General features: G+C 47.2%; 1 protein-coding gene across 8 annotated transcripts in view; it reads left to right on the top strand.

The window, feature by feature from the left end:
• ZKSCAN1 (zinc finger with KRAB and SCAN domains 1) overlaps window positions 1-21,694 on the top strand; it is a 69,920-nt gene that overhangs the window by 36,047 nt on the left and 12,179 nt on the right. For 4 of the 8 annotated variants that reach the window (XM_013050646.2, XM_004781834.3, XM_013050647.2 and 1 more), the window contains 3 exons: window positions 325-416; window positions 696-822; window positions 3,213-10,142. In XM_013050646.2, coding sequence (XP_012906100.1) covers window positions 325-416; window positions 696-822; window positions 3,213-4,105 — 1,112 coding nt within the window. In that variant the 3' untranslated portion in view covers window positions 4,106-10,142. The other 4 variants (XM_004781836.3, XM_013050651.2, XM_045075066.1 and 1 more) reach the window with 4 other exon arrangements.

Genomic DNA, 21,694 nt, shown 5'->3' with positions numbered 1-21,694 from the left:
AGGAAGCCGGGTTGTAATTCTGGCTCTGCTACTCTTAGCTGTGTGACATTAGGCAAGTCATTGACTTTCTAGGTGTTTGGTTTCCCCCTCTTTAAATGAAAGGGATTGGACCAGGTGATTTTAAGGACCCTTTTATGACTCCTTGTGACGTGGAATAGCAGAGGTCATACTTTCTCTTCGTTAGCTTCTCTGCAGTTACCTACTCTGTAGTTGAACACTGAACATCACACGTGCTGGGACAGGAAAGAGAGGCCCCGGGCCCTTCTTGGAGGGGAGGCCCAGAGCAGAGCTGGTTTTACTCACAGCTCCTTTCTCCTCCCTCAGCTCTCCCTGCCACCCATGTTCCTGCCCCTCATCACGAGGGGAGTCCCAGAGACCAGGCGATGGCATCTGCACTATTCACAGCAGATTCCCAGGTGAGCGGTGGGCCCCTCTGCCTTCCTGAGACCCTCGTGTCTGCCTCTCTTCCTGGAGCTCTTTTAGCTCCCTCCACCCCGGACACCATCTTGATGCCCCTTCCCACAGAGTGGCCCCAGTCCCGCCCTCCCCATCCACCAGAACCTGGCATGATCACCTTTTCTTTCCCAGCATCCTGTAGGTTTGCAGTCAGCTCTGTCCCTAACTCCCAAGTTTGGGTGACGGGATTGTCCCTGAGCTTTGGGAGAACTGAGTGTGGGGATCTCGTATTATTTCAGGCAATGGTGAAGATCGAGGACATGGCCGTGTCCCTCATCCTGGAGGAATGGGGATGTCAGAACCTGGCCCGGAGGAATCTCAATAGGGACAACAGGCAGGAGAATTATGGGAACGTGTTTTCCCAGGGTAAGACTGATGCAGGATTATTGTCTAAGATTGTTTTGCATCTTCTTTTTTTCGTTAGTTGTGGGATTTCTGATGTGTTCACTTCAGAGTTGACAAGGATTGAGAGGCTACTGAGCCCCTTTTCTTCAGGCTAGATAGAGCGGGAGCACATTTGTGTTCGCTTAACCCTCAGAGCCTGAAACCGTGAGTCCCTGATTCCAAGTGGATTTTTTTACTTTTAGGTAGTTTTTGCTGTTCGAAATCAGAAATACTCTTTTAAGTTCTGAGTTCTCACCTCTTCAGCCATTCTTCTCCAGTCGCCATCAGTTGTAGCGTAGGCGCCTCTGTCAAGGGGATGGATTCTGTATTTCCTATTCTAGAGGTCCGAGTGAGACCTAATCATCATCAGTCTAATCCTAACCTAGGACCACATTCTTGGACTTAACAGTCATCCTTCCGTGGGCTTTCTGTCTTCTTCCATCCCATGAGCACTGCTCCCAGGCAGCTTTGTGTTAACTCATGACTTGTCCCTTACAATTAGGATTCCCCATTTCCAAACCTAATGGTGATCTTCTGCGGAGAAGTCTGCTCCTGGACGTGTAGTAAGAACAAAAACAAGCTCTCAGAGGCATCAACCATATAAGACAAGGTGACACAACTGACACACATTCCCATTTGTCCCCTTCCCTCTATCCCCGGAAGATCGTACTGCAAAGCAGCTCTCAAATGAGTTGTGTCATGGGATAGCCACAGTGAGACTTCCGCCCGGGAGGACAGAGGGAGGGTGAGTGAAGGGAGCTGAAGAAAGAAAGTTACTAAAGAAGCCTCAGGTTTTATTTTGAACCATAGACCTAATCGAGTGGTGGTTTCTTGGTACTTGCTCTTTGAACCAGATTCTGAAAATTAAGCCCAAGAACTGATCTGTGTTTCTGAGCTGGGTATTACCTACCCCATGATAACTTCAAAAAGCAAACACTAGTTGCAGACGGTCTGGGAATTATCCCAGTAACCAAGGACTTTGGCTTGGAATTCAAAAGAAGTGGACAGATTTCCTTCTCTTATGACTGGTTCGGTATTTCTAGTGATTTCATCACTAAAGTCAGGGCGTAGGTACTACTCAGCTTTCCGTGGTTGCATTCAGGGGCCTCTGTGGGGTAGTGCAGGCCCGCCTAGAAAGGGCTCTTAAAGCCTGCTAAACAAAGAATAGAATTGTAGTAACTTGGGTTTTTTCCTAGATAAATGTGAACGGCTATAAAATAGTGCATGTGCATTGGACAGTTTTCATTCTCAATTTAAAAATAACAGATTGAATCTAACTGCAATAAAGATGTACTTCAGTGTTTTAATGTGCTGGTTTAATGACGGGATCAGCTTTGCACTTGTAAAATTTGGGTTTTTTACATCATCTCCTTCGTGGGCCATATCCAGAATTGCTTCCAGTTTCTTTTCTGTTCTCGGGTGTTCTCCCTGGTCTGTCAGTGAAGGTTTTAGTTACGTTTACTAATGCCCCAGTCAGCTGCTTCCTCACCCTCATCTGTGACAATGGAGCGCTGGCAGCTCTGTGCTACTCTCGCTGGAAGAGAGAAATTCCTGTGTCTGAAGACCGCTGTAACTTGCCAAGGCCAGAGCTCCTGTGCTGTCCACTCACTGTGGACTTGTTAAAAATCTCACAGAACCAGAGTATTCACTTTTCCTTTATTAACTATGTATATGTCTTCCTTTGTGGGCTAGTACCACTTACCGTTTCTACGAGGGACCTCTCTATTCCCTTTGTTCAAACTCATACTTAATATTAGAAACAGAACATGATGTTTTGTTTTGTTTTGTTTTGTTTTTTAAGATTTTATTTATTTGACAGAGATCACAAATAGGCAGAGAGGCAGATAGAGAGAGAGGGAAGCAGGCTCCCCGCTGAGCAGAGAGCCCGATGCAGGGCTCGATCCCAGGACCCTGGGACCATGACCTGAGCCGAAAGCAGAGGCTTTAACCCACTGAGCCACCCAGGTGCCCCACATGATGTTTTTTTTTTTTAATGTATATTCCTTATATTAATTACTGGATGATCAAATCCTACAACTGTGAATTGTGACCCCTTATGTTACTTTGTTCCTCTCCCTTCCTTCCCTAACTTGTTCTGCTCCCTCTGGTCTCCCCCCGCCCCCCTCCCATGTGTGCCTTCCCACCCTCTCCCAGTGCTCCCTCTGCTGTCCTCCCATTCAGCCCGCCCTCTCCTTCCCTAACTCTGCTCCCTTTTGTCCCGATTCATTCCCCTGTTTTTCTCCGATTTCATCTCCGATTAATACTGCAAGGTCATTTTGCAGGCAAGTAGAAGCTTCCGGGAAAACAGTGTCAGTTGATTAACCCACATATTCAAAAGAAAATGGTGCCATTTGTATTTTCTATTGTGTCAGGTTGTGAAAACAGGAGTGAGAATGAGGAGTCAACCTCAAAGGCTGAAGTTGCAGAAGACTCAGCGCCACGTGGGGAGACAACAGGAAGATTCCAGAAAGATTTTGGAGAGAAACGTGAACAGCAGGGCAGAACAGTAGAAAGGCAACAGAGAAACCCTGAGGAAAAAACTGGAAGAGAAAAAAAAGATTCAGGCCCAGCTACGGTCAAGGAAAAAAAACCCACCGCGGGCGAGAGAGGTCCAAGGGAGAAGGGTAAAGGTTTGGGAAGAAGTTTCAGCCTGAGTTCAAACTTTAACACCCCTGAAGAAGCTCCAACAGGAGCGAAGTCCCACAGATGTGATGAATGTGGTAAATGCTTCACGAGGAGTTCAAGCCTTATTCGCCATAAAATAATCCATACCGGGGAAAAGCCCTATGAATGTAGTGAGTGTGGGAAAGCCTTCAGCCTCAACTCCAACCTGGTCCTGCATCAGAGAATCCACACCGGAGAGAAACCTCATGAATGTAACGAGTGCGGCAAAGCCTTCAGTCACAGTTCGAATCTCATTCTCCATCAGCGGATCCACTCTGGGGAGAAGCCCTATGAATGTAACGAGTGTGGGAAGGCCTTCAGCCAGAGCTCAGACCTGACTAAGCATCAGAGGATCCACACGGGGGAGAAACCCTATGAATGTAGTGAGTGCGGGAAAGCTTTCAACCGAAACTCGTACCTTATTTTGCATCGGAGAATTCACACCCGAGAAAAGCCCTATAAGTGCACTAAGTGCGGCAAGGCCTTCACGCGGAGCTCGACCCTCACTCTGCATCACAGGATCCACACCAGAGAGCGGGCCTCCGAGTACAGCCCTGCCTCCCTTGATGCATTCGGCGCCTTCCTGAAAAGCTGTGTGTAGAGTGAGAGTTCCAGAATTCGTCAACAAGCCATTTCCCCCTTTTGTTTCCAAAAACTGCTTCAGAGATGTGTGCCCACGGAGGGGAAAAAAAAGAAGGCCTCAACAGATTAAAAGGAAAAAACTCACACTTCAGGATCCTTGTAGTTCCATCAGCAGTGTTCCGCCTTTGCATCGTCTGGTGGGCGTGTAATCCTCCCACACGATCCCTGCAGGGAAAAGCTAGTCCTATGGAGAATCCACACACTCTTTCCACACAAGATAAAAGCACACATACAGTCAGACGTCCAGCTTTTCAGTAATGAGGATACCTTTAAGGCGCTCTCGGACTCAGCAACCACAACATAGAATCGAAAGATTAAGATTGGCTCCAGGAAAGCCATACTGGGGTTTTTTAAGCTGCTTTCCGCAAACAAGCCCTACTTGGCCAACATCTTGGTATACCTTATTTCTCAAAAAAAAAAAAAAAGAGGAATCGCTAAAATAAACTGCATTGGGACGTGCTGCTCAACCTAGTTATATATACACGTTAAGTTATATATATGATCACTGGTAGCCTGCCAAAGCTATAGAAATCTAGGACTGTGCTGATCGGTGTCAAACCAAAGATTTCTAGCTCTTCCTGAAAGAGGGTATGTGCACCAGTCTACAGTTCCAAAGGACCGCAACAAATGTAGATGGTTCTATCCTCATCGCTGAGATAAATCCTCCTGAAACGGCAACAATGATTCGAAACCCTTCTCCCCCTGCTTGAAATCCCGAAAGCACTGTCGCACTCCAAAATGCATTTCTCCACAAGTTAGCGCTTGATTGATCATAGACTGTCTTATACTTCTCTGTTGTCTCGTGTATGCGGGTTTTCATCACGCCCCCTCCCCAGAGAGATGCTTCGATTGTCAGGGGATCCGTCTGTATCCTGACAGCACTGGACACGGTGCTGAACACGTAAGAGGCACTCGTTCCACCTGACTTCCAGCAGGACTTCTACGCTTCCGGTGAAGTCCTTTGTCAATCGTGAGTACCTGAAGTAGGGTAGCCTGGCCCAGCTTGTGAAGCCGACCTTCGGAGTGCAAGCATGCTCTAAGGTCTGACTCTCCTTTTGTCCTGACTAGAAGAAAGCCGCTGGCTAGCTGCCTGCATAGACTCTTCTACACACAGATCTGTGAATAAATACCATGGAATGTCAGAAACGACTCTCTTGTCATCATCTTCAGAAAAATAGCAACTGTTCCTAAGGCCGTGTCCTGATACCTTTCTGGGGCAAAAATATCTTAGCCAGAATTCTCTTCAGTCAGCTGATGGACAACGTGATCATTTAGGCACTTTCTGAATCCTTTGTAACTAAATAATACAGTGCAAAAGATGTGATTTTTTTTTTTATTGCTTTTCAGAACAAGGAAAGGTGTGGAGTGCGTTTTTCCACCCCCATACTTTCCAGAAGCTTTGCAAAGGTATTTGATGCCGTTAGCTGGCAATTACTGTGTTCATTGCTCCGAGTTCACCGACAAGCGACAAGCTGAGATGTGGTTGGTCGTCTCACACCTGGACTGCACAGGGTCTTCTCTGTTTCTCATCCCTGAAGGCAGAAGGTGGGGGGAAAGCAGGAAGAAGCAACACGCCCCCTAGAAACTAATGACAGACGGTTTTCGGGTACACACCCGGGGGAGCCAGGAATCATGGGCGACGTAGGCAGCCCTCAGGGCCTTGGGTGGAGAGGTCTCTGCTCTTGAGAGTGTGTAGATGGTGGTGGACAGCCCCGCAGGAACTTAGAAGCAGACCAAGAGCAGACCCGAAGACTCTGCCCCTAACCGGAGAGCACCAGGTAGAGTTTGAGTTTATCCCTCAAGAAACAACGAAAACTCACCCTCCACCAGCTGTTCGCCGACCGACCACTCGAGCCCAGCGGCCGGCTGGGCTTTAGGGGGAGCCAGCGAGTGGGGGCAGCTGGGGCCTCAGCTCCAGACCAGACTTCCATTCTGCGCAGCAGCGAGTCTCTGGCCTCTCTCTGTGACTGGGACCATCCACGACCTTCCTGGAGCTCCGGAGCCGGTCCGCCAGCGTTGCCTGCGGAGGCGTCCAGGAGGTCCGGCGGCGGCGGAGGAAAAGCTCTGAAGGTGTGCTGCGGCCAGTGAGCCGCCGCGGAGGGTTCGCTCGCCACCGCCGACACTCGCCCCCGGGAAGCCCTGAGAGCTCTGAGGCGCCTCGGCCCCGGGGACCGCGCACAGCGCCGACTGTTCTGGAGAGGCAGCGAGCCCCGCCTGTGGATGCTTCCACGTGGGCCTCTCCGGAGCCGCAGCCGCGCGCTGGCCTCACGCAGCCCTCGGCTGTGTTTTAGAAAGTCCAGCGCCACCTGCGCCTCGCGTTTCTGTCCCGCGCGCCAGCCACGAGGTGGTCCCCAGGGTTGCCCGGGGTCTGTGGCCGGCGCCCTCCCTTCAAGCAGCCACCCGAAAACGCGCTCTTTGAAGAAGCCAGGCTCCGGCTGCTCGTGAAAACCCGTTCACGTCGCGTCCATTCCTCGGCTGCCCAGTGCGAAGCGTAACTGGGTCATGGTCAGACGGGCTCGCCTCGGCTCCTCAGCGCCGGGATGTTCAGAAGCGCGTGACCGGCTGCAGTGTGTTCACAGCTGAAGAACTCCGTAGTTAACCATTAGCATGCTCGTTGACCTAATGGAAGTTTTTGAAGGTTCTTCAGAATATGCCTTATGAAAGAAGCCTTGCCAGGACAAGAAGTGCAGTTCTTCAGATTGCGGGGAATTTGTTTCTTCTGCTCCGGCCTGGCAGGCAAAGCGACAGCCTGAGACTACAGACCTCTGAGGCATCCTGATTAGTAAGAACCTTAGTATTCAATCAAAGGCATAAAAGTGAGACTGTGCAAAATTTGTACAGAGAGTTCGCCGTGTTTGACGTGTGTGACAGTTGACATCTCACATACATCAGAGAATTCATTCCAGAAAGGAACCTCATGAATGCGATTCATGTGGCAAAGCCTTCCATGCGGTCTCAGCCCTTAGCATCAGAAAGCTTACGCTGTAAATAAACTTTATTAATATTGTATGTGAGGGAAACTTTCACGTATACCACTTGTTGCTTCGGACAGAAAATGAATTCCGTCAGTCTGTTCCAATCATGTGATGACTTTCAGAAACACTGCAGAGGAAGCTCGATCTTAACCCCAGAGGATCCACAGAAGAAGAAAAAGAAGAAGAAAAAAAAGTGGGGAAATGCTAAAAAGAAGGCAAAAATTGTTCATGCTGAGTACTTCTGTATATTTTGTATGACCACAATGTCTGTGTCTGTGTTTTGTATCTCTGGCCCCGGTTGTTACTCTGTATATTCCCTGTAGACAGATAATGTATTTTATTTTAATCTATTTGACAGAACACATCACTCCAAAAGAGCAAAGTTTTGGAGTGAGTAGTGAAGGGGGTGGTGGTGGGCATAGACAGAAAGTCCATTTACAGACCTGAAGTGGGGGAATATGAGAGAAAACCTTCATAGTTTGGTGCTTACCAAATCTGGAGAGGAAATTAGGAAGTTTCCTTAGGAGAGACAGGTTAATAGGGCCCTCAAGTGGAACAGTTCCTAGAAACATACAGCTTCTTGGGTGTTTTCTCTTCAAAGCCAGAAAGCAGACCCCTTAGCTGCCAGCTCACCATTCCAGGCAAAGAAAATGGGTTCTCTGAGCTTCCGGGGGGGAGAGGGGCTTCTCCATGAATTGAGAATGGAGAGTGCCCTGGAAAGGCCAGTGGGACCACTTAACCTGACCAGTCAGTGGAAACCATAGTCCTGCTTCCCCTACTAACTCATCTTCATGCTTAGGAAATTTGGGATAGCAAAGCAGCAAGATGGGCCCTTTCCTGGAAAATGGGCATGGATACATCCACTTCCTGGCATGGCAGGAAGTTATTCTGACAAGGCTGGAGAAGCATTTTTATATTCCCTTTGGCTGCGCTCCTGTGTACCTTCCCTGCCCCCAACTTTCTTCCCTGGGTTGTTCCTTCCCCACGACTGTTGAAAGGCTTTTGAAGATTTGTAGCTGTGAAGGAATTTTTTCCTCCTTTTTATCCTAGAGTTGATCGCCTTTTCTTCCAGGGTCTGGTCACCCTGAAGTCCTCATCAGAAGCTAGCTAGCCAGGTTCATCCTACCATACTCATGAAACATTCGTTACGCGAATTGGAGTAACAGTATTAAAACGTAGTCAGACAGTGACAGCAATACTTACCAGGGGGGCCATGGTTTTGTGTGTCCCACTCTGAGCAACTTCTCAGAAATATTTATGAGGGGGCTGGGTTCCCCATCTGGGAAACCAAATGAAGGTCTGCAGATTGCAAAGTGAAATGTAGAATCAGAGAAGAGGAAATTAAGTGGTATAAATAGATCTTTTTATAGAAGTTAGAGTAGATTTTTATTTCAACTACTACTGGAGAATTCAATAAACATTATTTGAAAAGCTTTCCTAACATAGGTTTAGGTTTTGTTTTTAGAATGGACACACTACTGTACATTTAAAAGCAGTTACTTATTTTGCTACTCAAATTAATTTTTTATTCTATCTGAAGATGAAATTATCTGTTTTACTTTTCAAAGCTTTGTAAAACAAACTTGAAGTTCTAGGGAGGCTAAGCCATCTCCAATTCTGCAGGTCACACAAAAGTTGGAGAAACACTTCGAACGTCTCATCCGACAGAATGTCTTAACGTGAGAACATAGTTTTCATATTGTCTGGTCCTGTTTTCACAGCGGATACCACAAACCTCATGTTTTTCTCTTTATCCTGAAACAGTGAAAGGTAAGGAGAGTCATTAGGTTGACTTCTAAGCAATGTTATTTCAACAGCTTTAAAAGAAATGTCTTTAAGATTTCTCCCCTCCATTAAAGAATCATGCCTCATCTAAGAGTTACACAGTGGTCAGCAGAGCTAATTGGTCCTAAAGTGAAACTTTCTCCCTTCCACAAGCACTCATTAAACAGTGAGGCTGAGTGTTTTAAGGTACTGGGGGGGGGGGAAAATGAGACCTGTGAGTGAAAGGTGGCATTAAAACTCGGATTTCATTCCGGTTTCAGATTTGGGTTTTAAGTTCCTTGGGTCCAGGGAAGGGATTAGACAGTTGCAGGCGCCCCCACTCAGGTGGGTCTGTGCTCGCTTGCCTTCCCCCTCACCTTAACCTCAACAGTTTAGGTAAGGTTTCTTTCTGCCCTAGCAAGGACAAAGCATGTTAGGCTTAGAGCTGCTTCTGCTAGTAGCCGGGGTTCTTCCGTGAGATCAAATAGATGGGGGGAGGGGGGACAGTGGACGGTGATTGTGCAGGAAAATCTTGGTCTAAAAATAATATGAGTTTAAGGGGGGGGGTACGTTGCAAGGAAAATCAGCGATTATTTTAAAATGAACATATGTATTTTTATTAACTTGTAGTTAAATATAGATTATTACAACCAGGTCGACATGATAAGCCTAAATCTATATAGAGAGCTAACTCAGGCATTGTCTTGTTTATCTGTAGACTGGGTAAGACAAACCTTTCCTGTGTTGTCAGTCCCTAGTTTCTTAGTTTAGAATAAATTAGACCAAAAGAAGAAACTCGTCTTTGTATACCTGCGAATTAAGTTATTACTGTTGAAACCTGGCCTTTCATTTCACTAGTTGTAGAAGAGTCCAGATGCTTGGTAGATGTTCAGTAGGTGATTTTTAAATTGAATCTGTTCATTTAAAATCCTCATTAACCTTTCTAGGAAGGCTGCTTTGAGTAATTAATGGAATCTTAGAGGAAAAGTGGTTTGTTTTTTAAAAAGCTAGGGGACTCCTCTATTGGAAATAATTTGAAAACTTGATGGAGGACTAAAGTTTCCATCACGAGAAATGGGAGCAAATTACCATTTACATGCCTTTATAGTCAATGGTCCATTTTAGGAGGCTGGTGGTGTCTGACAAATGTTAGAGCAGATGGGGAAGGAAATTGTGGGGAATTGTAATAAATATCTCTTTATGTCGTTTCTCTTCTGGGTCATGGTAAAACAATAAATTATCACCTCTAGGTGGCAATGTTGGTGGCTTTTGTTTTTTCTCACTCTTGGTTGCATAAATGCTCACATTTTGGATGAGGCAAAAAAAAAAAAAAACACACATAATTTCAAAGGTAAAAACTGGAACTGTGACCCACAGGCCCTCCTCGCGCAATGAACATGTTCTCCTTCCTGTGAGCTTTCAAGTTCTAGGTAGCTTCTTGGAAGGGGGCAGCCAGATCAAAAAACCGTGGAGTAAAGTAGCTTTCAGTGATTCCCCCCCAAATACAATCTTCTCAGAAGATGGAACCGTTAAAGTAAAACCTTTGACCGATTTATGAAACTCAGAAAAAAACAGAACACCCTAGTAGTCAGCCTGTGATCTGATAGTTCAAACTTGGACACTGACCTCTCACCCAATAACCTGGTTTTGTTATTGCATAATATAGTGAAACAAACTCCGATTGTTTTTGTTACTTTGTCTCATTTAAATAAATGATTTATTCGCCCTATTTAGAGACCAGAATCAAGGCACAAAGTGTTCTGTCTGCTTTGGTTTCAGGGTCCTGAAGGAATACTAACTCTTCCCTGCTTGCTTTCCAGGGCATTAGTGGAATAAACAATTATTTTTAACTTGAAGTAAGTAAAAGATGGCACGTTGGGGGAGGTTATTTTTCTGCGTTGATCTTCACAGTTCAGGGGAAGTTCACCTTTTCCTGGGCCACTGGCCTGGCCTGGGCCCCCCAGAAAGCAGAAACTAAAGTGAGGGCTTGTGTGCCTTAGGAAGTGATTCCAGAGAACCAAATTGAGGGACAGGGCAGGCAGAAATGGGGAAAAATCTAACACGTTCTTGAACTTGGTCACTGCTGTGGAGGATGGGGTCGGTGGCAGATTCTGGCCCTGAGCTGATAAAATCAGCCTTGGGGTCCCAGCTTCCCCGCATGCCAGGGCAGGGCAGAGCGGCTGGACTCCTCCAGGAACCGGTTTAAAAAAAAAAAAAAAATCAGCCTTGGGCACAGAGAGGACAGTGCCTTAACTGCAGCCCTCAGGACACACAAAAGTCAAGGACTAGGGTTCCTTCCAGGAGCTTCAACTTTCCACTCTGTGCAGACCCACAGTCTCTGTGCAGTCAAACCTGGTGGCTGCCACCCCTGCCTCTATGCCTGGACCTTCCTCACAGCTGCCCGAGGGAAACGCAGATGTGGGTTCCCGGCGCGTGTGTCTCCCGATCGCCAAAGCCCCATGCCGATCATGGTCACTCTCCGCAGATGCCCCTCTGTGTTCCTTCCCAAGGGCCCGAGGTCCCTGGGAAACGCTTCACCCGCTGGTCCTTCCTGCTCCCTGGAGCCCCTGGCCTTGCTCTCTGGTGCCTCCATGCCCCTCCTCACCCTGAAACACCTGTAACCTTAAGGAGCAAGACAGTCTTTTGATGACCAAATTCCTTTCCCGAATGGACCATGACCACATCTCTCCACTGCCTAGCTCCCTTTTTTTTTTTTTTAAGACTTCATTTATTTATTTGACAGAGATCACAAGTAGGCAGAGAGGCAGGCAGAGAGAGGGGGAAGCAGGCTCCCTGCTGAGCAGAGAGCCTGACTCAGGACTCGATCCCAGAACCCTGAGATCATGACCTGAGCTGAAGGCAGAAGCTTAACCCACTGAGCCACCCAGGCGCCCCTGCCTAGCTCCCTCTTAAAGCTCCGGGAATTCAGCTCTTCCCCAACCACTTAAACCACGTCACAATAGATCACGGGTGTTCTTGACAGCATTTTCTCTCATCTCCATTCTCCCTTTTCTAGAACGTTTGGCCATTTCCTTGAAACTCTTGTCAGTGGCTTTGTCCTTCAGCCCCTCTCTCTCCTTCACTCACAAATGATAACCATGAATTTTCTCTAACCCACACAGTTTTGCAAAGATGGTTGCCTCGTTTTACAAGTGCAGAAACGAGCCCAGGACATGAAGCAGCTTACCAGATAAATGGCAGAGCTGGATTTTATTGTATTTTCTGTAAGTTTACTTACTTACTTTTAAGCAATCTCTACACCCAACGCGGGGCTTGAATTGACAACCTAAGGTCAAGAGTCGCAGGCTCCACTGAGGCGGGCAGGCGCGCCCAGAGCCAGATCTTCGAGCGTGTGACTCTAGCAACAACCGGATTCTTTCCACTGCTTCATTGTCCCCTGTTCTCCTTTATGAGCTCAGTTCTCCCTCCTTCATAAGTCACTTGCGTGATCCCACAGCTACGTTTATGGAGCAGCCTAGCACAGTGGTTAACTGTTCACAGGCATCAAGTGGACGATCGAATCCTTTACCCACCACGTACTCACTGTATCTTAGTTACCTCACTGCAAAATGGGCGCAGAGTTACTATAAGCATTAAATGAGCCATTATGTAAAGCATGGACAACCGTGCCTGACCTAAGTGTGCCAAAAATATTACCTGTTCGTACTTCCTCTGGGGCCTCTCAATCTTCTCGATGTTTATTTGCCCCTCACTAAAGTCTCATTTTTTAAAAATGAAACATGCTGGCATGTCCTCCATCCCATGAGTCCCTGAAACACATGTAACCTTGAAATCAGGTCTTTGTGAAGTTGGGGACCCTAGCTCTGGGCCCATTTCAGTCCCAAATGTTAGGTACAAAATTTCACATGGCCTCTGGGCTTCTCTCAAGTCCCCCCACCCTACCCCCTCAGCTGATGTGTGTCCCTTTGCAATCCCAGATCCTCCAAGGAGCCGGATTTCCCCCAGAATAATGGAAATTGCTGCCCAGGCTTAAGCAGCCTTACTTGTCCTAAGCCACCCGAGTCCCTCTGCTAGTAGTCACCGCAGCCCCCAAGTCTAAAGCATGGCCTCCACTCCAGATTCTTGAGTCTCCCCTACCTGCATTATCTTAATATTGTGTGCCCGAAACTTGCTTCTGGATTCCACATTTTAAAAGAGAAACGATCCAAGTGCAGGATAAGGAAAGCAAACCACCTCGTCTGTCCAACAAAGGATTTCCCTAGTGAGGAGAAAACTCACTGGGAACTTGGTCTCTGCCCTCAAATATCTGAAGAGGGATGCGAGAGGGACTCGGTTTGCTCTGCATGAGTCCAAGACATAGGAACAAAAGTCCTTTTCAACAAACATTATTGTCAGGCCATGCACAAGGAATAAGAAAAGGAAAGAGGTACGTCAACGAGCAGGGCAGATAATGGAGGCAGCTCTCGTGGCTCCCAGGACTCGGACAAATTAGAAAAAGGGACCCCTTGCTCAGGACACTTACTTGACTGCCTTGTGTTGGCAAATTGTGATAACCATAAAGTTCACTGATCACTCCCTGATAAGGTGAATGGTGGCCCCGGGATGGTGCAGGGAGTTGCACAAGTGGGAGCAGCCTTTGTGGAAACCACAGGCAGAAGAAAGAACCTGGTGCAGAACCAGCCAGAGCTGCATCAATCCAGGCTTTGGGCTGGGGGACATCAGGGGACCCGCACAGGAAGGGATTTTGCATGAAGGAGGGCTGGGCCAGATGTCCTTCGTGATCTCCTATTCTAAGAGAATGCAAATTTTTCCGGGTTCTTCCAAAAATGAGGGGAACAGCTTGCAACCTACTCTTGTAAAAGTCTTGGCAGGAAGCTTTACCCTCTCTTATTTTTTTTTTTTAATCTTTTTATTTTTAAGTTTTTTTTTTTTTTTTTTGGAGAGAGCCAGCACAGGGACAAGTGGAGAGAGGGGCGGAGGGAGTGGGAGAGAGACTGTCAAGCAGACGCCCCTCTGAGCACGACCAGGTCTAGGGGCTCAGAGGTGGGACTCCATCTCATGACCCTGAGATCAGGATGTGAGCGGAAGTCGAGTTAGAGAGGCTTGGGGCACCTGGGTGGCTCAGTTGTTAAGAGTCTGCCTTCAGATGGGGTCATGATCCCAAGGTCCTGGGATTGAACCCCACATTCGGGCTCCCTGCTCACCAGAAGCCTGCTTCTCCTCCTCCCACTCCCCCTGCCTGTGTCCCCTCTTTCGTTCTTTCTGTCAAATAAATAAATAAAATCTTTAAAAAGAGAGAGAGAGAGAGGCTTAACCAACCAAGCCACCCAGGCATCCCTAACCTCTCTTAATAAGGAAAAGGCAGGGGCTCTCACCAGAGAGGGCAGAACTAAAAACAAGGGTCTGTGACAGGTGGAGCCACATCTCTATCCCTGGGGAAGGGGGGAAGAGGGTAACATTAAACTAGAGAGAAGATCAGAAACAATATAAGAATGTTGAAGATTACAAATCTCTTACTGTCGGGGTAGTCAGTTACACAGCTGGTTCACTTTCATGTGATCCAAATGCTTTAAAGTTGTCAGAGAATGTGCAGCACCTGGCTGGCTCAGTTGGTAGAGCTTACAACTCTTGACCTCAAGGTTGTGACTTTGAACCCCACACTGCTGGTAGGGATTTCTTAAAGTTGTCAGAGGAGGTAGTGTTTTGTCTGTCTTCCAGGTAATCAAGTTGCAGATCTAAATTTCCCAAGGCTCACTAGCCACAGGGCTCTAGCTGTAAGCTACGGGTTGTCTAACTACATCACTCTGCTTGTATTCTCTTTTCCTTTAATTTTCTTTTTTTTTCTTTCTTAATATTAAAATTTTTTTAAGTAATCTCTGCACCCAACATGGAGCTCAAACTCACAACCCTGAGATCGAGCATTGCATGCTCTTCCAACCGAGACAGCCATGCATCCCTCCTTTCATTTCTTTAGCTGAATGAATGTCTTTGCAGCTCCCCAACATGTGGTACATGCGGACTCCTTTTGGGAAATAAAAAAGCAAGTTTTCACAGCTGTCCTTGGTGAGAAGTTTGCCCGGCCCTGTTCTAGAAGAGGTCGAGGTACGATTACCCTCTACTGACCAAGCATAGTGACAGCAGCAAAAATAAGCAGGGCCAGAATGTGCAAGCAAGATCTAGAAAGCCACCATATGAGGGAGAAACATGACCACCACGCTGCTGGAAGGGGAAGGAGGAAGCTAGAGCCTACAGTAACCACTGGTAGATTTTTTTTCCTTTCCAGACTTCAGCCACAAGAGATGCTTTTCTCTTTCTTTTTTCTTTTTTTTTTTAAGATTTTATTTATTTGCTTGACAGAGAGAGAGAGAGAGTAGGCAGAGAGGCAGGCAGAGAGAGAGGGGGAAGCAGGCTCCCTACTGAGCAGAGAGGTTGATGTGGGGCTCGATCCCAGAACCCTGAGACCATGATCTGAGCTGAAGGCAGAGGCTTAGCCCACTGAGCCACCCACATGCCCCTCTTTTTCTCTTTCAAGACAAAAGACAGTTTGGTAGCGTAGAGAAAGATGGGAATGTGGAGGTCATTTAGAAACTGTGGACCCCCCAAGGGCCTTAGATCAGTTCGAATATTTTACAGTCCAAGATGAGTGTATGTGCCACCAAAGCAAGCGTGTATGGTCCAAGATTCAGAAGCAACCTTCAGATAAGATCATGGAACGGTGTAGGAGATCGCTGGGACATCATAGTGTTCAAATATTTTGAAGGACTGACAAGAAGAATGACTGCATTTTGTGAGAGAACAGGACCGATCAAGACCAGGTTCAAAACTGCTCTGGAGAGGAAATGCAGTTAAGACACCACAGTGAGCCACTAGGTGAGGTAGCTAACGACTCATTTGCTTTCTTATGGTTGTACCATATGGTCATCGTTATATATATATATTTTTTAAAGATTTTATTTATTTATTTGACAGAGAGAAATCACAAGTAGATGGAGAGGCAGGCAGAGAGAGAGAGAGGGAAGCAGGCTCCCTGCCAAGCAGAGAGCCCGATGCGGGACTCAATCCCAGGACCCTGAGATCATGACCTGAGCCGAAGGCAGCGGCTTAACCCACTGAGCCACCCAGGTGCCCTGGTCATCGTTATATTAATGGAAGAAAAGAATAGCTCATCCTGAGTTAACTTGCTATGATATAGGATGATTTGGATAGCATATTGATCTTTCTGATGCTATTTTTTTAAAGATTTTATTTATTTATTTGACAGAAATTACAAGTACACTGAGAGGCAGTCAGAGAGAGAGAAGGAAGCAGGCTCCCTGCTGAGCAGAGAGTCTGACGCGGGACTCGATCCCGCGACTCGATCCCAAGACCCTGAGATCATGACCCGAGCCAGCGGCTTAACCCACTGAGCCACCCAGGCGCCCCACCTGATGCTATTTTTAAAAATCTATTGAGATATAGTAAGGACATGGGATTGAATCAGAGAATCTTGACTTACTCTCAGGTCCACTACTCACTAGCTCACTCATGTGCCTTGGATCTGACCTCCCCAGGCACTGGTTTCTTCACCTGAAAACCAGAGCTTAACCAGATCATCCTTAAGGTCTATTTTGGCATTAATATTTTCCAACTCTGGGCCTCTTTTCTTTTTTTTTTTTTAAGATTTTCTAAAATTAACTTTTTTGAGAGAGAGAGAGTGAGCGAGCGCACAAGCAGGGGGAGGGGCAGAGGGAAAAGGAGAGAATCTCAAGCTGACCCCCAGCTGAATGCAGAGCCCAATACGGGGCTCGATCTCATGACCCTGAGATCATGACCTGGGTCAAAATCAAGAGCCGGACACTCAACAGTCTAAGCCACCCAGGCACCCCTCCTTTGCTTTAGAAAGAGCAACAAGGCTAGAAATGGAAAGATTTCTTTCAAGCCTCAACATCACAGCTCACTAGTTTCATGGCTAGGCAGAGACCTTTTTGACTAAGAGGCTGGATAGAGCACTATCAAGGCATCAACACACATGCAACTCACTCAAGTGATTCTGTTCCCTTCAACCATCTCTTCCTCCAGTCTAATTCTGAGACAGCAGAGTGCCTAAAAGCATAGGCTTTGGAGAAAGAGCCAGGTTTGAATCTTGCTTTCCCACAGATCACTTTGTATGACCCTGGTCAAGGTACTTACTTTTCTGTGCTGGTGCTTATAGTTTCCTGGCATGTATTTTACAGGGGAAGTATTCTCAGGACTGTAATATTTCATAGGATTGATATCATGAGGATACATGTGTATAGATTGTTTCCAAAGTTGGTCACTACATTATCTCCCATCCCCCATCCCCTTTCGCAATGTGACCAAGAAATAGAGTCTGTCTTTTCTTCCCCTTGAATCTGGCCCAGTGGCCCAACAATCTAACATGGTGGAAATGATGTTGTGTGATTTCCAAGGCTGAGCCCTAACCATCGGCAAGTTCTACCCTGACCTCCTCAGGAAACCAGTCACATCATGAGGAAGCCCAGGGAGCCATGGGGAGATACTCACACAGGAACGCTGAACCCCCAGGCCGACATCCCCGGCTGAGCTTCCAATCTGTGGGTCACCATCAACTGCCAGCCCTCCCAGCTGCTTAGCTGACACCCCAGGAAGCAGGAGAACCCAGCCAATCCACAGATTTGTCAGCTTGTATGAGAAATGATGATTGTTGTGTTAAGTCACTAAGTTTTGAGTTTTTTAATGTAGCAACAAGGAAGCGAAACCAAGTCTTAGCAGTACCTTGCCCATAATAAGTGTTCTAAGGACATATATGGAGGGAACACGACCAGCGAAGGAGTGCTGTGAAAGGACTGAAAGTCAAGGAGAAACCAATAGGAGTATGGGGCAAGCTGTAGGAAGATGTTAAAGGTCATCTAGCGCAAAAATGCCCTCTGCAGTATTCCTGTCCTCCTATCCTCCGGGCTCTCCCACCTCTCCAAGACAGCGCCAGATGATACAGGAGGTGGCCACTTTGAGTAACTCCATTAGGAGCTTCTTCCTTATACTGAACTTTTCTAGCATTTCCATTCACTGGTCTTAGTTCTGAATTCCGGGGTCCTATAAAACACATTTCTTTTGGAAATGACAACTCTTTACATATTTGGAAACTATGACTACTTTGTTCCCCATTTTCCCCTCCTCTTCTCCTACCTAAAGAAAGGAAAAATTCTCCAGATTCTCTCCAGTGAAATGGTATGGTGTTCAGACCTCACACCCTCCAATTTGCCCATTTCTGGGCCACCATTAGTTTTTGGGTGCCTCTTAACAGGTGGCAGCCAGAATCCACCCATCTTAGATGTCTGACCATGCATGGGGCAATGAATGAATGAAACAAGACTGACCATGTGATGACGGTTGAAACTGGCCAGTTGGTACATGCAGGCTAGCTGTCATCCTCTCTACGTCTTTGAAAAAAAAAAGGGGGAGGGCGCCGGGGTGGCTCAGTGGGTTAAAGCCTCTGCCTTTGGCTCAGGTCATGATCTCAGGGTCCCGGGATCCAGCCCCGCACTGGGCTCTCTGCTCCGGCGGGGAGCCTACTTCCTCCTCTATCTCTGCCTACTTGTGATCTGTCTGATAAATAAAATCTTAAAAAAAAAAAAAAGAAAAGAAAAGAAAAAGAAAAAAAAAGTAACGACCCCCCCCAAAAAGAGGGGGAAATAATACCATGTTTCTATAAAGTTAGGGTGCATTTAGGAAGGGAATTTCACGTGTAGGCATGTATGCTGTCCTTCCGCATGTGCGCCTTTTGAGTGGATCAGGTCAAAATCAAACTCAGTGGGGGCTGGAGGGGGTGTGCAGAAATAAACATGGAATCTAGTCTGGACCCTGCGACCGAGCGGAAGCAGCGGGAGAAAGCGGTAGGCAGAGACTTCTTTCACAAGCCCCCCAGCATCAGGAGCACCTTAGAAGGCAGCAGCCTCTGAGATTTCTGCCCAGAATTCTGTTCGATTGATGCCACCGGGACTCAAGTCTGACAGTGATCACTCAGTCTCTGGCTTCGTGAGCCAAACGTGGGGCTCCGTGTCCATAAACGTGGATCAAGTGACGGGCCCGGGTCAAGGGTGAACCCGGCTCTTAAGTCCAGGAGGGAACGCTCTCCCTGGACGGGGACGTCGGGGATCGCGTGGGAGAACTGCCAAAGCCTTGACCTGGTTGGCATTTCCTTGGTTAAAAGGGGGTAGGTGGGTGGAACTAGGTCCTTGTTTCCGTGTGGAGCGACTCCTCCTGTCCCTAAGGCGCCTCGACCCCCGACGAACCCGAGACACCGAGACGAAAAGAGGACTTTCCCACTTCCTAGAGGGACCGCTATGGCCCCGTTAGACCCCCCCCGCGGGGGCGGGGCTATGACGCACTTCCGGCTGCGCCGGCCTCGGGGTGCGTCGAGGTGTCCGAGCGCTTCGAGCGGTTTCAAATCCGGTGAGTCTGTCGGTTCCTGGTTCGCGTGGCGGGCGAGAGAGGGAGCCTTGGCCGAAAGGGTTCGGGGAGGGAGGAGTAGGTTGAGCAGCTGTGGCCTCTGGAGAACCCCCGCGGACCGGTCCCGGGAGGTCTTCAGGGAGGAGCCGCGTGCTCCTGCCCAGCCCCAGGTAGTGGAGGCGCCAGCTCCCGGGAAAGCCTTTTTCTCCCCGCCCCGGGGGTTTCACAAAGAAACTGCCTCATTCTCGTTCCAGAGCTGTTTTTCTGTGCTCTGCCTGTCAGTCGGACCCGAGTTGCCTTCTCTTTTTTTTCCCCTGGTTCTCCGTAGGAAATCCGAGCTCAGGACTAATCGATGAGAACATGCCTGAGGGGCTTGGGGACCTGCTGTGGGAAACCGAGCCTCATTAGAAGTCCCGGGTCGTGACTCCTCCAAGACGGGGAATAGTACCGTTGGGCTTTGTTCAGATTAGAAAGCACACACACAACAGGCATCTGCTCGAATTTGGAAATGCATGTTTACTTTACCGTTTATAAATAGTTGGGCGAGACCAAGGTGATCTGGTGGGTGAGGTTCTTGGAAACCTATGTTATGTAAGGAGCAGTTGAAAGAACTGTGAAGAAGGGAGTTGAGAGCCAAAAAGCAGTTATTTTCAGGGGTTGGAAGGCTGCTGTGAAGAAAGTAGGTGCTGCCACAGTAGAATTCTGTGCCTCAGTTACCAAATGTGCCTGCCTACGGGTTTTCAGGTACACAAGGTATGTGTTAAAGGCATTCTAGAATTAGTTGGTAAGTACCACTCAGTTGTTAGAATCTGTGATAATTTGTTTTATTTATGCCTCATCTTGTTTCATAATGGATTTGGGACACTATTTTATTAGAGTATACATTTTGGGAAATTGTCATAAACCGAGGGGAAGAAACCCACAAGACCGTGGAAACGGAAACGATTCTCTTCTGGTTATGGTAGCACGAGTTCCTTTTGCTAAACGTTCTCGGTAGCCTAAAGAAAGTAGTTCACTGTGGGACACCTGGTTAAGCATCTGCCTTCGGCTTGGGTCATGATCCTGGGGTCTTGGGATCCAGCCCCACATTGGACTTCCTGCTCACTGGGAGCCTGCTTCTCCCTCTCCTACCCGCTTGTGCTCTCTCACAATTTCTATCACTCTCCATCTCTCTCTCTCAAATAAATGAATGAAATCTTTAAAAAAAAAAAAAAAGTTCACTGTGGTTGAAGACAGTGTGATTTAGTAATGAAGCTTTTTTTTTTTAAGATTTTATTTATTTATTTGACAGAGAGAGAAAGATCACAAGTAGGCAGAGAGGCAGGCAGAGAGAGAGGAGGAAGTAGGCTCCCTGCTGAGCAGAAAGCCTGATGCGGGGCTCGATCCCACGACCCTGAGATCATGACCTGAGCCGAAGGCAGAGGCTTAACCCACTGAGCCACCCAGACGCCCCAGTAATGAAGCTTCTTGTTTTCTATCCACATGCTTTTGATTTTATAAACACTTTGTTAAGAAGACTTCAGAAGCCTGGGAGCCTGGCTGACTGTTAGTAGAACATGTGACTCTTGATCTCAAGGTCGTGAGTTCAAGCCCCACACTGGGCTTGGAGCTTACAGTCAATCAATCAATAAATCTCAAAAAAAAAAAAAAAAAAAAAGGAAAAATTCAGAAGCCAAGGCCTGGAGGGCATCCCTGAGTGAACCTTCAGGCACACCCAACATGACCAAATGTGAAATAACTGGCTTGCTGCGGGGAGGGGGGAGGGAATCAAGACTGAGCATTATTGTATTTTTTAAAAAAAATCATTGCCAGTCTGATAGATAGATGGAAGCATTTTGTTGAAGCTTTAATTTTCATGTCTTTTATTATAACTAAGGTTAAATAATCTTTTTGTGTATTTATTATTAAGCTGAGATTTGAAAAACAAATAGAAATCTGCCCTGAAAATTGAGCACTGATGAGACGGTGTGAGGAGGCAGAGGCCGGGCTGTGACTTTAGTGGGCCAAACAGAGAAATTAATAAAATGGTTGTAAACAGCTGGCTGTTCTATGCAGATTTGTATGCTAAACCTCTGCTGGTACTAGACTTAACAAGTGTGAAACTTCGATTTTTCCGAGGAGGGAACTTAGTTGCTAAAGGCAGGCTGCTGCATAATGGGGCACTTTAGCATGAATGGTATTTTGAGTTAAAAGCAATTGAAACCCAGCAGATTCAGGGAAGGCTCTTCACCTTTCTCCTCAAGAGCCCAGCTATACCAGAAAGAGAGCTATTAAAAGAGATTGTTCTTTATATAAAAAACCTGTATAATAGGGCACCCTTTGTTTTCCAAACATCTCTCACCTTCCTGCTGATGATTTTCCTCATCTTAGTATCCTCAGACCCCCTTCTTAGCTCAGGTTGTTATTTAAGCCTCCATGTT

Source organism: Mustela putorius, unplaced genomic scaffold, assembly GCF_011764305.1.
Source record: "Mustela putorius furo isolate JIRA1106 unplaced genomic scaffold, ASM1176430v1.1 tig00000139_pilon_pilon_pilon, whole genome shotgun sequence".
In the NCBI taxonomy this organism is placed as follows: Eukaryota; Metazoa; Chordata; class Mammalia; order Carnivora; family Mustelidae; genus Mustela; species Mustela putorius.
The sequence above is the reverse complement of the archived record's forward strand: the minus strand, read 5'-3'. Positions and strand labels throughout refer to the sequence as shown.